Genomic DNA, 17,348 nt, shown 5'->3' on the forward strand with positions numbered 1-17,348 from the left:
TCAGCCTGGAGGTGCATGTCACACAGCTTGTGGATAGAGTATTACCTGTGTAGTTGTCAGCCTGAAGGTGCATGCCACACAGCTTGTGGATCTAGTATTACCTGTGTAGTTGTCAGCCTGAAGGTGCATGCCACACAGCTTGTGGATCTATTATTACCTGTGTAGTTCTCAGCCTGGAGGTGCATGTCACACAGCTTGTGGATCTAGTATTACCGTGTAGTTGTCAGCCTGGAGGTGCATGTCACACATCTTGTGGATCTAGTATTACCTGTGTAGTTGTCAGCCTGGAGGTGCATGTCACACAGCTTGTGGATCTAGTATTACCTGTGTAGTTGTCAGCCTGGAGGTGCATGTCACACAGCTTGTGGATCTATTATTACCTGTGTAGTTGTCAGCCTGGAGGTGCATGTCACACAGCTTGTGGATCTAGTATTACCTGTGTAGTTGTCAGCCTGGAGGTGCATGTCACACAGCTTGTGGATCTAGTATTACCTGTGTAGTTGTCAGCCTGAAGGTGCATGTCACACAGCTTGTGGATCTAGTATTACCTGTGTAGTTGTCAGCCTGGAGGTGCATGTCACACAGCTTGTGGATCTAGTATTACCTCTGTAGTTGTCAGCCTGAAGGTGCATGTCACACAGCTTGTGGATCTAATATTACCTGTGTAGTTCTCAGCCTGGAGGTGCATGTCACACAGCTTGTGGATGTAACGGATGTACATCTCCTCCTTGTTGATCTCTGACTTGTAGAAGTTCTGGGGACCAAACAGACACAATATATTAAACACAAGACCTTTGCACCACTATCTCAGTGTAGCAGTGTGACAGGTTGTGGGTTGTCTTACCAGCAGGTTGACAGTACAGCCAGAGTCTACAGTATCTTACCAGCAGGTTAACAGTACAGCCAGAGTCTATAGTATCTTACCAGCAGGTTGACAGTACAGCCAGAGTCTACAGTATCTTACCAACAGGTTGACAGTACAGCCAGAGTCTATAGTATCTTACCAACAGGTTGACAGTACAGCCAGAGTCTACAGTATCTTACCAGCAGGTTGACAGTACAGCCAGAGTCTATAGTGTCTTACCAGCAGGTTGACAGTACAGCCAGAGTCTACAGTATCTTACCAGCAGGTTAACAGTACAGCCAGAGTCTACAGTATCTTACCAGCAGGTTAACAGTACAGCCAGAGTCTATAGTATCTTACCAGCAGGTTAACAGTACAGCCAGAGTCTATAGTATCTTACCAGCAGGTTGACAGTACAGCCAGAGTCTATAGTATCTTACCAGCAGGTTAACAGTACAGCCAGAGTCTATAGTATCTTACCAGCAGGTTGACAGTACAGCCAGAGTCTATAGTATCTTACCAGCAGGTTGACAGTACAGCCAGAGTCTATAGTATCTTACCAGCAGGTTGACAGTACAGCCAGAGTCTACAGTATCTTACCACCACGTTGACAGTACAGCCAGAGTCTACAGTATCTTACCAGCACGTTGACAGTACAGCCAGAGTCTACAGTATCTTACCAGCAGGTTGACAGTACAGCCAGAGTCTACAGTATCTTACCAGCAGGTTGACAGTACAGCCAATCTTCTTGTTCTCTGTCTCGTCTCCTTTCATGCAGTCCCTAAACAGAGAGAGGAACGAACCGGTCCAGTTATTGATGAATAGTAATGCATCTTACCTTCTGTCCTCCACAGTTACATAACAACAAGTGGAGACCTATCGAGTCTCACCTGTAGTCCAGCAGTCGTTCCATCAGCCGTGTGACAGAGGTGACGAACGAGATCCCCGTCTCCCTCCACGTCTCCTGCTCAATCTTCTCCAGCAGGCTGGAAACAGAGAAACAAAGAAACACACAAACGCCTTATCAATCAATACCACCAAGGGGCCTAGGTTGGAGTGATCACTGTGAGTACATCGTTTGACGGGATGTAGAGAGGAGTTAGTGGCAGCAGGCCGTTAGAGCTGTGTTATCTTACCTGGGGTAAGGCCCAAAGAGCTGGGTTCTAAATCCCACACGCAGCAGAAAGAGAGCCAAGCAAATACAACGTTATCAAGGTAGGAGGTAAAGAAAGGGTTATCATAGCAGGTAGAAACCAACAGGTTAGAGCCTACACACAGCGTTATGAAGGTAGGAGGTAAAGAAAGGGTTATCATAGCAGGTAGAAACCAACAGGTTAGAGCCTACACACAGCGTTATGAAGGTAGGAGGTAAAGAAAGGGTTATGTGTTGGGTGGGTGTGTGTTTTGATGTGTGTGTGTTGGTGTTTGTTGGTTGGTGTGTGTGTTGGGGTGTGTGGGTGTGTTGTGGTGTGTGTGTGTGTGTGTGTGTTGGGTTGTGTGTGTGTGTGTCTGTGTTGTTGTGTGTGTATTGTGGTGTGTGTGTGTGTGTGTGTGTGTGTGTGTGTGTGTGTGTGTGTGTGTGTGTGTGTGTGTGTGTGTGTGTGTGTGTGTGTGTGTGTGTGTGTGTGTGTGTGTGTGTGTGTGTGTGTGTGTGTGTGTGTGTGTATTGTGGTGTGTGTGTGTGTGTGTGTATTCCTCTACTCACAGCAGGCTGAATAGTTCTCTGTAGTTCTCGTCTCCTTTCCCCTCAGACACCAGACTGTCCAGCTTGTCAATCAGCTCTGCCTCCACCTGAACAGAACAGTATGAATACACCACTGTTTCTCCTACCATAAAAGACAGGGTATAACGAGAGAGAAGGCAACTTTAAATCTAACTCTCTAACAAACGTCAAACACGGAAAAAAATATATTTATCCCATAAATGCTCTGTAACGTCCATGACTGCATGAAGAGCGCATTGTAATTTTTTGAAAATATTGTATGTGAAAGAAATTGAAGTAATATGGGTGAAAGAGGGCCCCCCTTTACCTACTGTAATATACATGAAGTTAGATCAAACCTACTGTAATATGCATGTAGTTAGATCAAACCTACTGTATATACATGTAGTTAGATCAAACAGATCAAACCTACTGTATTTACATGTAGTTAGATCAAACCTACTGTAATATGCATGTAGTTAGATCAAACCTACTGTATATACATGTAGTTAGATCAAACAGATCAAACCTACTGTATTTACATGTAGTTAGATCAAACCTACTGTATATACATGTAGTTAGATCAAACAGATCAAACCTACTGTATTTACATGTAGTTAGATCAAACCTACTGTAATATGCATGTAGTTAGATCAAACCTACTGTAATATGCATGTAGTTAGATCAAACCTACTGTATTTACATGTAGTTAGATCAAACCTACTGTAATATGCATGTAGTTAGATCAAACCTACTGTAATATGCATGTAGTTAGATCAAACCTACTGTATTTACATGTAGTTAGATCAAACCTACTGTAATATACATGTAGTTAGATCAAACCTACTGTAATATGCATGTAGTTAGATCAAACCTACTGTATTTACATGTAGTTAGATCAAACCTACTGTAATATACATGTAGTTAGATCAAACCTACTGTAATATGCATGTAGTTAGATCAAACCTACTGTAATATACATGTAGTTAGATCAAACCTACTGTAATATACATGTAGTTAGATCAAACCTACTGTAATATGCATGTAGTTAGATCAAACCTACTGTATTTACATGTAGTTAGATAAAACCTACTGTAATATGCATGTAGTTAGATCAAACCTAGTGTAATATACATGTAGTTAGATCAAACCTACTGTATATACATGTAGTTAGATCAAACCTACTGTAATATGCATGTAGTTAGATCAAACCTACTGTATTTACATGTAGTTAGATAAAACCTACTGTAATATGCATGTAGTTAGATCAAACCTAGTGTAATATACATGTAGTTAGATCAAACCTACTGTATATACATGTAGTTAGATCAAACCTACTGTAATATACATGTAGTTAGATCAAACCTACTGTATATACATGTAGTTAGATCAAACCTACTGTAATATGCATGTAGTTAGATCAAACCTACTGTATTTACATGTAGTTAGATCAAACCTACTGTAATATACATGTAGTTAGATCAAACTTACTGTAATATGCATGTAGTTAGATCAAACCTACTGTATTTACATGTAGTTAGATCAAACCTACTGTATATACATGTAGTTAGATCAAACCTACTGTATTTACATGTAGTTAGATCAAACCTACTGTAATATGCATGTAGTTAGATCAAACCTACTGTAATATACATGTAGTTAGATCAAACCTACTGTAATATACATGTAGTTAGATCAAACTTACTGTATATACATGTATCTCTGTGTGTGTGTGTGTGTGTGTGTGTGTGTGTGTGTGTGTGTGTGTGTGTGTGTGTGTGTGTGTGTGTGTGTGTGTGTGTGTGTGTGTGTGTGTGTGTGTGTGTGTGTGTGTGTGTGTGTGTGTGTGTACCTGTTTGAAGTTCCCGTTCTTCCTCTGCTCCCAGTCCATCATGTCGTGGAAGATAGGGATCATGATGTTCCTGACCTCCCCCTGAGGCACCAGGGTCACACCCAGGAACGGACCTATCATACCTGGGATGAAGTGGATCTTGTTCTCACCTGGAGAGGACATGAAGAAGAGTCAGACTTTACACTAAATAACCCAAAACACTTCCTTTCAACCAGACGCAATGAACGCCAGAAAATCACAAGAAGAAAATAGGTAAGGTTTTACAGAGAGAACAAGAAGAGAGTCGCATAATTTAAATCAACATTTGAATCGATCCAAAAGTGGGGCGGAAAAGCACTGGGAGAACATTAGATAGAAACTGCAACGTTAAAATACCCCTATCATCTGTAGAGGTCAATATTGTTACGTGATAACATTTGGCTGGTCAACTGAAATGTGACTTCCACATTTAACCCAAACACTCTGAATCAGAGAGGTGCGGAGGGGGGGGGGGGGCAGCCTTAATCGACATCCACGTCTTCGGCGTTCTGCCTTGCTCAGGGGCAGAACGACAGATTTTTTACCTTGTCAGCTCGGGGATTAGATCCAGCAACCTTTTGGTTACTGGCCTCAACGCTCTAACCACTAGACTACCTTGGTACCAAATGAACATTCTGTATGTTTGGTTGGGAGAGTGAGTGAGTGTGAGAACGGGCAAATGTGTACATGGGTGAGGATCCTACGGTACAGTACAGTACAGTAGGTCCTCTAAATGCTACATTTAAAATGTCATGTTACGTAGCATTATAAAGGGTGAGATAGAGAGCAACTCTCACCGAGGTTCTGCCACATGCTGAAGAGCTCGTAGGCCATCATCACCCTCATGTCACCATACCTAGAAACAAAACAACAGGTGAAGAATCCCAGACACACACAGAGATCTCTAACTGAAGACTATTGGACATGTATTGGATATGATATATTTTTGGGTATTCCCACAGTTAACAGATGAGGAAATGTACTGAAGACTGAAGAACATCATTCCTTGAAGATCACAGCATTACAGATGTCTACAGATGTCTACAGTGTGAAGGGAATATCAGAAATGGTGCTTGCATATTTTAAACTGAAGCCTGGTACTCTATTAGCTCTCTTGTGAAAGAAACTGTGTGAGAAACAGGAAGTGAACAAGGCAACGTGAGAAACAGGAAGTGAACAAGGCAATGTGAGAAACAGGAAGTGAACAAGACAACGTGAGAAACAGGAAGTGAACAGGGCAACGTGAGAAACAGGAAGTGAACAAGGCAACGTGAGAAACAGGAAGTGAACAAGGCAGCGTGAGAAACAGGAAGTGAACAAGGCAACGTGAGAAACAGGAAGTGAACAGGGCAACGTGAGAGACAGGACGTGAACAAGGCAAAGTGAGAAACAGGAAGTGAACAAGGCAATGTGAGAAACAGGAAGTGAACAAGACAACGTGAGAAACAGGAAGTGAACAGGGCAACGTGAGAAACAGGAAGTGAACAAGGCAACGTGAGAAACAGGAAGTGAACAAGGCAGCGTGAGAAACAGGAAGTGAACAAGGCAACGTGAGAAACAGGAAGTGAACAGGGCAACGTGAGAAACAGGAAGTGAACAAGGCAACATGAGAAACAGGAAGTGAACAAGGCAACGTGAGAAACAGGAAGTGAACAGGGCAACGTGAGAAACAGGAAGTGAACAAGGCAAAGTGAGAAACAGGAAGTGAACAAGGCAACGTGAGAAACAGGAAGTGAACAAGGCAACGTGAGAAACAGGAAGTGAACAAGGCAACGTGAGAAACAGGAAGTGAACAAAGCAACGTGAGAAACAGGAAGTGAACAAGGCAACGTGAGAAACACGAAGTGAACAGGGAAACGTGAGAAACACGAAGTGAACAGGGCAACGTGAGAAACACGAAGTGAACAGGGCAACGTGAGAAACAGGAAGTGAACAGGGCAACGTGAGAAACAGGAAGTGAACAGGGCAACGTGAGAAACACGAAGTGAACAAGGCAACGTGAGAAACAGGAAGTGAACAAGGCAACGTGAGAAACAGGAAGACAGTTAGACAGAAAGACAGTTCTCTCTCTCTCTCTGTTGGAGCTAGAAACACAAGCATTTCGCTAGGTATTACTGTTGGAGCTAGAAACACAAGCATTTAGCTGGGTATTACTGTTGGAGCCAGAAACACAAGCATTTAGTTAGGTATTACTGCACTGTTGGAGCTAGGAACACAAGCATTTAGTTAGATATTACTGCACTATTGGAGCTAGAAACACAAGCATTTAGTTAGGTATTACTGTTGGAGCTAGGAACACAAGCATTTAGTTAGGTATTACTGTACTGTTGGAGCTAGGAACACAAGCATTTAGTTAGATATTACTGCACTATTGGAGCTAGAAACACAAGCATTTAGTTAGATATTACTGTTGGAGCTAGAAACACAAGCATTTAGCTAGGTATTACTGTTGGAGCTAGAAACACAAGCATTTAGCTAGGTATTACTGTTGGAGCTAGAAACACAAGCATTTAGTTAGGTATTACTGTACTGTTGGAGCTAGAAACACAAGCATTTAGTTAGATATTACTGTTGGTTCTAGAAACACAAGCATTTAGCTAGGTATTACTGTTGGAGCTAGAAACACAAGCATTTAGCTAGGTATTACTGTTGGAGCTAGAAACACAAGCATTTAGTTAGGTATTACTGTACTGTTGGAGCTAGAAACACAAGCATTTAGCTAGGTATTACTGTTGGAGCTAGAAACACAAGCATTTAGTTAGGTATTACTGTTGGTTCTAGAAACACAAGCATTTAGCTAGGTATTACTGTTGGAGCTAGAAACACAAGCATTTAGCTAGGTATTACTGTTGGAGCTAGAAACACAAGCATTTAGTTAGGTATTACTGTACTGTTGGAGCTAGAAACACAAGCATTTAGTTAGGTATTACTGTACTGTTGGAGCTAGAAACACAAGCATTTAGTTAGGTATTACTGTACTGTTGGAGCTAGAAACACAAGCATTTAGTTAGGTATTACTGTTGGAGCTAGAAACACAAGCATTTAGTTAGGTATTACTGTTGGAGCTAGGAACACAAGCATTTAGTTAGGTATTACTGTTGGAGCTAGGAACACAAGCATTTAGTTAGGTATTACTGTTGGTTCTAGAAACACAAGCATTTAGTTAGGTATTACTGTTGGAGCTAGAAACACAAGCATTTAGCTAGGTATTACTGTTGGAGCTAGAAACACAAGCATTTAGTTAGGTATTACTGTTGGTTCTAGAAACACAAGCATTTAGTTAGGTATTACTGTTGGTTCTAGAAACACAAGCATTTAGTTAGGTATTACTGTTGGAGCTAGAAACACAAGCATTTAGTTAGGTATTACTGTTGGAGCTAGAAACACAAGCATTTAGTTAGGTATTACTGTTGGAGCTAGGAACACAAGCATTTAGTTAGGTATTACTGTTGGTTCTAGAAACACAAGCATTTAGCTAGGTATTACTGTTGGAGCTAGAAACACAAGCATTTAGCTAGGTATTACTGTTGGAGCTAGAAACACAAGCATTTAGTTAGGTATTACTGTACTGTTGGAGCTAGAAACACAAGCATTTAGTTAGGTATTACTGTACTGTTGGAGCTAGAAACACAAGCATTTAGTTAGGTATTACTGTACTGTTGGAGCTAGAAACACAAGCATTTAGTTAGGTATTACTGTTGGAGCTAGAAACACAAGCATTTAGTTAGGTATTACTGTTGGAGCTAGGAACACAAGCATTTAGTTAGGTATTACTGTTGGAGCTAGGAACACAAGCATTTAGTTAGGTATTACTGTTGGAGCTAGGAACACAAGCATTTAGCTAGGTATTACTGTTGGAGCTAGAAACACAAGCATTTAGTTAGGTATTACTGTACTGTTGGAGCTAGAAACACAAGCATTTAGTTAGGTATTACTGTTGGAGCTAGAAACACAAGCATTTAGTTAGGTATTACTGTTGGAGCTAGAAACACAAGCATTTAGTTAGGTATTACTGTTGGAGCTAGGAACACAAGCATTTAGTTAGGTATTACTGTTGGAGCTAGGAACACAAGCATTTAGTTAGGTATTACTGTTGGAGCCAGAAACACAAGCATTTAGTTAGGTATTACTGTTGGAGCTAGAAACACAAGCATTTAGTTAGGTATTACTGTTGGAGCCAGAAACACAAGCATTTAGTTAGGTATTACTGTTGGAGCTAGGAACACAAGCATTTAGTTAGGTATTAGTGTTGGAGCTAGGAACACAAGCATTTAGTTAGGTATTACTGTTGGAGCCAGAAACACAAGCATTTAGTTAGGTATTACTGTTGGAGCTAGGAACACAAGCATTTAGTTAGGTATTACTGTTGGTTCTAGAAACACAAGCATTTAGTTAGGTATTACTGTTGGAGCTAGAAACACAAGCATTTAGTTAGGTATTACTGTTGGAGCTAGAAACACAAGCATTTAGTTAGGTATTACTGTTGGAGCTAGAAACACAAGCATTTAGTTAGGTATTACTGTTGGAGCTAGGAACACAAGCATTTAGCTAGGTATTACTGTTGGAGCTAGGAACACAAGCATTTAGTTAGGTATTACTGTTGGAGCCAGAAACACAAGCATTTAGATAGATATTACTGTTGGAGCTAGGAACACAAGCATTTAGTTAGGTATTACTGTTGGAGCTAGAAACACAAGCATTTAGTTAGATATTACTGTTGGAGCTAGAAACACAAGCATTTAGCTAGGTATTACTGTTGGAGCTAGGAACACAAGCATTTAGTTAGGTATTACTGTTGGAGCTAGGAACACAAGCATTTAGCTAGGTATTACTGTTGGAGCTAGAAACACAAGCATTTAGCTAGGTATTACTGTTGGAGCTAGAAACACAAGCATTTAGCTAGGTATTACTGTTGGAGCTAGAAACACAAGCATTTAGCTAGGTATTACTGTTGGAGCTAGAAACACAAGCATTTAGTTAGGTATTACTGTTGGAGCTAGGAACACAAGCATTTAGCTAGGTATTACTGTACTGTTGGAGCTAGAAACACAAGCATTTAGTTAGGTATTACTGTACTGTTGGAGCTAGAAACACAAGCATTTAGCTAGGTATTACTGTTGGAGCTAGAAACACAAGCATTTAGTTAGGTATTACTGTACTGTTGGAGCTAGAAACACAAGCATTTAGTTAGGTATTACTGTTGGAGCTAGAAACACAAGCATTTAGCTGGGTATTACTGTTGGTTCTAGAAACACAAGCATTTAGTTAGGTATTACTGTTGGAGCTAGAAACACAAGCATTTAGCTGGGTATTACTGTTGGTTCTAGAAACACAAGCATTTAGTTAGGTATTACTGTTGGAGCTAGAAACACAAGCATTTAGCTAGGTATTACTGTTGGAGCTAGGAACACAAGCATTTAGTTAGGTATTACTGTTGGAGCTAGGAACACAAGCATTTAGTTAGGTATTACTGTTGGAGCTAGAAACACAAGCATTTAGTTAGGTATTACTGTTGGAGCTAGAAACGCAAGCATTTAGTTAGGTATTACTGTTGGTTCTAGAAACACAAGCATTTAGTTAGGTATTACTGTTGGAGCTAGAAACACAAGCATTTAGTTAGGTATTACTGTTGGAGCCAGAAACACAAGCATTTAGTTAGGTATTACTGTTGGAGCTAGAAACACAAGCATTTAGTTAGGTATTACTGTTGGAGCCAGAAACACAAGCATTTAGTTAGGTATTACTGTTGGAGCTAGAAACACAAGCATTTAGTTAGATATTACTGTTGGAGCTAGAAACACAAGCATTTAGCTAGGTATTACTGTTGGAGCTAGGAACACAAGCATTTAGTTAGGTATTACTGTTGGAGCTAGGAACACAAGCATTTAGCTAGGTATTACTGTTGGAGCTAGAAACACAAGCATTTAGCTAGGTATTACTGTTGGAGCTAGAAACACAAGCATTTAGCTAGGTATTACTGTTGGAGCTAGAAACACAAGCATTTAGCTAGGTATTACTGTTGGAGCTAGAAACACAAGCATTTAGTTAGGTATTACTGTTGGAGCTAGGAACACAAGCATTTAGCTAGGTATTACTGTACTGTTGGAGCTAGAAACACAAGCATTTAGTTAGGTATTACTGTACTGTTGGAGCTAGAAACACAAGCATTTAGCTAGGTATTACTGTTGGAGCTAGAAACACAAGCATTTAGTTAGGTATTACTGTACTGTTGGAGCTAGAAACACAAGCATTTAGTTAGGTATTACTGTTGGAGCTAGAAACACAAGCATTTAGCTGGGTATTACTGTTGGTTCTAGAAACACAAGCATTTAGTTAGGTATTACTGTTGGAGCTAGAAACACAAGCATTTAGCTGGGTATTACTGTTGGTTCTAGAAACACAAGCATTTAGTTAGGTATTACTGTTGGAGCTAGAAACACAAGCATTTAGCTAGGTATTACTGTTGGAGCTAGGAACACAAGCATTTAGTTAGGTATTACTGTTGGAGCTAGGAACACAAGCATTTAGTTAGGTATTACTGTTGGAGCTAGAAACACAAGCATTTAGTTAGGTATTACTGTTGGAGCTAGAAACACAAGCATTTAGTTAGGTATTACTGTTGGTTCTAGAAACACAAGCATTTAGTTAGGTATTACTGTTGGAGCTAGAAACACAAGCATTTAGTTAGGTATTACTGTTGGAGCCAGAAACACAAGCATTTAGTTAGGTATTACTGTTGGAGCTAGAAACACAAGCATTTAGTTAGGTATTACTGTTGGAGCCAGAAACACAAGCATTTAGTTAGGTATTACTGTTGGAGCTAGAAACACAAGCATTTAGTTAGGTATTACTGTTGGAGCCAGAAACACAAGCATTTAGTTAGGTATTACTGTTGGTTCTAGGAACACAAGCATTTAGCTGGGTATTACTGTTGGAGCTAGAAACACAAGCATTTAGTTAGGTATTACTGTTGGTTCTAGGAACACAAGCATTTAGCTGGGTATTACTGTTGGAGCTAGAAACACAAGCATTTAGTTAGGTATTACTGTTGGAGCTAGGAACACAAGCATTTAGTTAGGTATTACTGTTGGAGCTAGGAACACAAGCATTTAGTTAGGTATTACTGTACTGTTGGAGCTAGAAACACAAGCATTTAGTTAGGTATTACTGTTGGAGCTAGAAACACAAGCATTTAGTTAGGTATTACTGTTGGAGCTAGAAACACAAGCATTTAGTTAGGTATTACTGTTGGTTCTAGGAACACAAGCATTTAGTTAGGTATTACTGTTGGAGCTAGAAACACAAGCATTTAGTTAGGTATTACTGTTGGAGCTAGAAACACAAGCATTTAGTTAGGTATTACTGTTGGAGCTAGGAACACAAGCATTTAGTTAGGTATTACTGTTGGTTCTAGGAACACAAGCATTTAGTTAGGTATTACTGTTGGAGCCAGAAACACAAGCATTTAGTTAGGTATTACTGTTGGTTCTAGGAACACAAGCATTTAGTTAGGTATTACTGTTGGAGCTAGAAACACAAGCATTTAGCTAGGTATTACTGTTGGAGCTAGAAACACAAGCATTTAGTTAGGTATTACTGTTGGTTCTAGGAACACAAGCATTTAGTTAGGTATTACTGTTGGAGCTAGAAACACAAGCATTTAGCTAGGTATTACTGTTGGAGCTAGAAACACAAGCATTTAGTTAGGTATTACTGTTGGTTCTAGGAACACAAGCATTTAGCTGCAACTGCAATAACATCTGAAACTCTGTGTTCGTGACCAATAAACTTAGATTTTTAAGTCAGATACGGCATATAATGAAACTAGAGGGAAACAAATGAGCAGACAGTTCTCGGAAAAATCACTACTACGGTATAGGATTAAAACTTACAACCTCAGGCGATTTAACTTTTGACAAACACTGTAAGACAAGTGGTCCCTCTAGCTAGCCGGATATTGACCCAGCAAGGATCTATACTCCACTACAAACACTGGATGTTGTTACTGTAGAGATGGAGGTAGTTACTGTAGAGATGGAGGTCGTTACTGTACAGATGGAGGTAGCTACTGTACAGATGGAGGTAGTTACTGTACAGATGGAGGTAGTTACTGTACAGATGGACAGTGGACGTAGTTACTGTACAGATGGAGGTAGTTACTGTACAGATGGAGGTAGTTACTGTACAGATGGACAGTGGACGTAGTTACTGTACAGATGGAAGTAGTTACTGTACAGATGGAGGTAGTTACTATACAGATGGAGGTAGTTACTGTACAGATGGAGGTAGTTACTGTAGAGATGGAGGTCGTTACTGTACAGATGGAGGTCGTTACTGTACAGATGGAGGTCGTTACTGTACATATGGAGGTAGTTACTGTACAGATGGATGTAGTTACTGTACAGATGGAGGTCGTTACTGTACATATGGAGGTAGTTACTGTACAGATGGATGTAGTTACTGTACAGATGGAGGTAGTTACTGTACAGATGGAGGTAGTTACTGTACAGATGGAGGTAGTTACTGTACAGATGGATGTAGTTACTGTAGAGGTGGAGGTCGTTACTGTACAGATGGAGGTCGTTACTGTACAGATGGAGGTAGTTACTGTACAGATGGATGTAGTTACTGTACAGATGGAGGTCGTTACTGTACAGATGGAGGTCGTTACTGTAGAGATGGAGGTAGTTACTGTACAGATGGATGTAGTTACTGTAGAGGTGGAGGTCGTTACTGTACAGATGGAGGTCGTTACTGTACATATGGAGGTAGTTACTGTACAGATGGATGTAGTTACTGTACAGATGGAGGTCGTTACTGTACATATGGAGGTAGTTACTGTACAGATGGATGTAGTTACTGTACAGATGGAGGTTGTTACTGTACAGATGGAGGTAGTTACTGTACAGATGGAGGTAGTTACTGTACAGATGGAGGTAGTTACTGTACAGATGGATGTAGTTACTGTAGAGGTGGAGGTCGTTACTGTACAGATGGAGGTCGTTACTGTACAGATGGAGGTAGCTACTGTAGAGATGGAGGTAGTTACTGTACAGATGGAGGTCGTTACTGTACAGATGGAGGTAGTTACTGTACAGATGGATGTAGTTACTGTACAGATGGAGGTCGTTACTGTACAGATGGATGCAGTTACTGTTCAGATGGACACTGGAGGTAGTTACTGTACATATGGAGGTAGTTACTGTACAGATGGAGGTAGTTACTATACAGATGGAGGTAGTTACTATACAGATGGAGGTAGTTACTGTACAGATGGAGGTAGTTACTGTGCAGATGGAGGTAGTTACTGTACAGATGGAGGTTGTTACTGTACAGATGGATGTAGTTACTGTTCAGATGGACACTGGAGGTAGTTACTGTACAGATGGAGGTAGTTACTGTACAGATGGAGGTAGTTACTGTGCAGATTAAGGTAGTTACTGTACAGATGGAGGTAGTTACTGTGCAGATGGAGATAGTTACTGTACAGATGGAGGTTGTTACTGTACAGATGGATGTAGTTACTGTTCAGATGGACACTGGAGGTAGTTACTGTACAGATGGAGGTAGTTACTGTACAGATGGATGTAGTTACTGTACAGATGGAGGTCGTTACTGTACAGATGGAGGTCGTTACTGTACAGATGGAGGTCGTTACTGTACAGATGGATGTAGTTACTGTTCAGATGGAGGTCGTTACTGTACAGATGGAGGTCGTTACTGTACAGATGGACACTTTAGAGACAACACAGCATGCTTCAGGACAAGTGGTAAACCATGATGAAGAGAGGCAGGCCACTCTGTGAGCAGTCTTACTCGTCCAACACGTTCACTGTACAAACAAAGAAAACGAGATGCTTGAAGATAAATGGTAAACGATGGTGATGATGATTGAATGGGAACTCTTTGAGGGTACATACTTGTCCAACACGTTCTTCCTCTTGGCTGGGGTGGTGTTCTCCAGTTGTAGACTGGGCTGGCTGATGTAGAGAACAGCCAGACTGAAGTATGAGTTCCACACCTGGCCAGTAACACACACATACACACAGACCACGTACATGAGCAAAACTTAAAAAAGGACCTAAACAACGGTACTCATTGTCTAAGTCAAACAGAAGAGCATGATATTCACACACGACTAGGATGTTGAAGAGATTATGGACATCTTGTGAGAGGAGAGGGGGAGAAAAGAGTCAGGTTAGTGTTTTTTGGGTCATGAATCTTGTTCTGGGGGCAGACCTTAACCCTAACCTTAACCCTAACCTTAACCCTAACCTTAACCCTAACCATAACCCTAACCTTAACCCTAACCTTAACCCTAACCTTAACCCTAACCTTAACCCTAACCTTAACCCTAACCTTAATCCTAACCTTAACCCTAACCTTAACCCTAACCTTAACCCTAACCTTAACCCTAACCTTAACCCTAACCTTAACCCTAACCTTAACCCTAACCTTAATCCTAACCTTAACCCTAACCTTAACCCTAACCTTAACCCTAACCTTAACCCTAACCTTAACCCTAACCTTAACCCTAACCTTAACCCTAACCCTAACCTTAACCCTAACCTTAACCCTAACCTTAACCCTAACCTTAACCCTAACCTTAACCCTAACCTTAACCCTAACCTTAACCATAACTATACTGCTAATTCTAATGCCCTAACCTTAAATTAACTCATACTAGTTTAAGCTCTGTCTAAGCCGGGAGAGAGGGATTCTATTAAGCTTTATATAATTGTTTTAAGAAGGTCGTACCAAGGATCATTTTGATATTTGATTTGGAATTTTAGGACCCCTTTGGAGGATATGAAAAAATATAGAATAATTATTTGATAAAACAATTTTTGGGCCTTACTGCTATTAGCCCATACAAACGCATTGAATAACAGATTAACTACATGGAACAACAGATAGTACATCTAAAGGAAGTTTGTTCTGAAATGTCTCTCCTATATCTGAGAGAAAAAAGAAAGATCAGGAAACATTTGTTATTATTTATTTTTACATTTTTTAACCTTTTATTTTTTTTGTCACTAAAAACAGTCTCCATATATACTTCCGTTCATTTTTCAACTGGTACCAGGAGACATTCATACGAGTCTTGTGAGGCACAGCTACCGACGTGTACGAGTTCCTGAGAGTCTCGCCTTTCCACAGAGGTTTCATATTAGTGTGTAGCCCAAACCTTTGGGAAGCTACAGATGGTTTTTGTGAGAAGACCGATTTCCGGGATGCCTCATGGTCTGACAAACACCTCTCTAACTCTGTCACCTTTTACTGCAGATTGAGATGCGTCCAATGCTAAGAAAAACCCCGATATCCCTATCTAAAACGGACTGATTTTTATTGATGTTTTTGTATTATGCTAATTCGATTTTCCAACGGGGGCAATAACTCAAGGGGGTTCATGAATTTTTACAACATAGACAATTTTGACTTTGCAACTGGCAAATCTAGCGGAAATTGCTCTGTTCTGCCTCAAGGACAAGACTTGCGTGCTTGCGTGTGTGTGTGTGTTTGCTCGTGTGTGTGTGTGTGCACTCTGGCGTGGGCTGCAGCAACACCAGCTCACTAGCTCTGCGTGTGTGTGTGTGTGTGTTTGCTCGTGTGTGTGTGCACTCTGGCGTGGGCTGCAGCAACACCAGCTCACTAGCTCTGCGTGTGTGTGTGTGTGTGTGTGTGTGTCACTCTGTCAAAGTCACGCACCTTGAACTCAAAGTCGGCCTCGGTGAAGTTCTTGTGCAAAGCCGGGGACAGATACTGGACAGTTGTCACTATGGTGCTAGAGGGAGAAACAACAGAAATAAATACACAACTGTTAAAAAATAAACGGTTTTGAAACAGCTAATTATTGATACATTCTGACACCATTTTGTGCATGTTGGGAAACATCTAAAATGACTTACAATGGGGAATTCTTCTGAATATGTTTTAGAATGTATTACAATGTGTTGCGGGTAATTGACCACATTACCTCCCGAGAGAATTTTCTTCAAGTCATCGTCACGGCCGTGTATATCCCCCCCCACCCCCCCCCACCCACCTCACCCCCCACCAACCCGAAACACCACGACGGCCCTCAAGGACCTTCACTGGACTTTGTGTAAAACTGTAAACCACATATCCCGAGACTGCATTTATTGGAGCTGGGGAGTTCAATAAAGGAAATCTGAGGAAAACTCCTCCAATCAGATCACGCCCTCCTATAAGAAGAAACGTAAACAGGAAGCACCTGTGGTAAGGACTGTTCAACGCTGGTCTGACCAATCGGAATATATGCTTTAAGATTGTTTTGGGAAATGTTCCGGGTAGTCACTGAGAATATTACTGACGTATACAGCTCCTCAGGAAGTGCACAGGGGAGGTTGTTACAACTTATGCAAACCAGAAACCATAGATAGATGGCAGCATACATGCCAAACTGAAATCGAAAACCACACTTAACCATGGAAAGGTGACTGGGGACATGGACGTGTACAAACAGTCCAGCTACGCAGGTGTGAAAGAGGGATGGGTGGAGGTGTGGGAAGAGGGATGGGTGGAGGTGTGAAAGAGGGATGGGTGGAGGTGTGGAAGAGGGATGGGTGGAGGTGTGGGAAGAGGGATGGGTGGAGGTGTGAAAGAGGGATGGGTGGAGGTGTGAAAGAGGGATGGGTGGAGGTGTGAAAGAGGGATGGGTGGAGGTGTGAGAGGGATGGGTGGAGGTGTGAAAGAGGGATGGGTGGAGGTGTGAAAGAGGGATGGGTGGAGGTGTGAAAGAGGGATGGGTAGAGGTGTGAAAGAGGGATGGGTGGAGGTGTGAAAGAGGGATGGGTGGAGGTGTGGGAAGAGGGATGGGAGGAGGTGTGAAAGAGGGATGGGTAGAGGTGTGAAAGAGGGATGGGTGGAGGTGTGAAAGAGGGATGGGTGGAGGTGTGGGAAGAGGGATG

General features: G+C 41.2%; 1 protein-coding gene across 1 annotated transcript in view; it reads right to left on the reverse strand.

Moving 5' to 3' along the window:
* The window catches only part of LOC139553244 (dedicator of cytokinesis protein 3-like), a 373,967-nt gene that overhangs the window by 44,008 nt on the left and 312,611 nt on the right, over positions 1–17,348 (reverse strand). The window contains exons 31-39 of the mRNA XM_071365370.1: positions 16,126–16,201; positions 14,337–14,437; positions 5,214–5,272; positions 4,399–4,547; positions 2,550–2,635; positions 1,981–2,007; positions 1,735–1,830; positions 1,565–1,625; positions 661–754 (exon numbers count right to left, since the gene is read on the reverse strand). Coding sequence (XP_071221471.1) covers positions 661–754; positions 1,565–1,625; positions 1,735–1,830; positions 1,981–2,007; positions 2,550–2,635; positions 4,399–4,547; positions 5,214–5,272; positions 14,337–14,437; positions 16,126–16,201 — 749 coding nt within the window. The remainder of the gene's footprint in view (positions 1–660; positions 755–1,564; positions 1,626–1,734; positions 1,831–1,980; positions 2,008–2,549; positions 2,636–4,398; positions 4,548–5,213; positions 5,273–14,336; positions 14,438–16,125; positions 16,202–17,348) is intronic.

This window comes from Salvelinus alpinus, chromosome 2 (assembly GCF_045679555.1).
Source record: "Salvelinus alpinus chromosome 2, SLU_Salpinus.1, whole genome shotgun sequence".
NCBI lineage: Eukaryota > Metazoa > Chordata > Actinopteri > Salmoniformes > Salmonidae > Salvelinus > Salvelinus alpinus.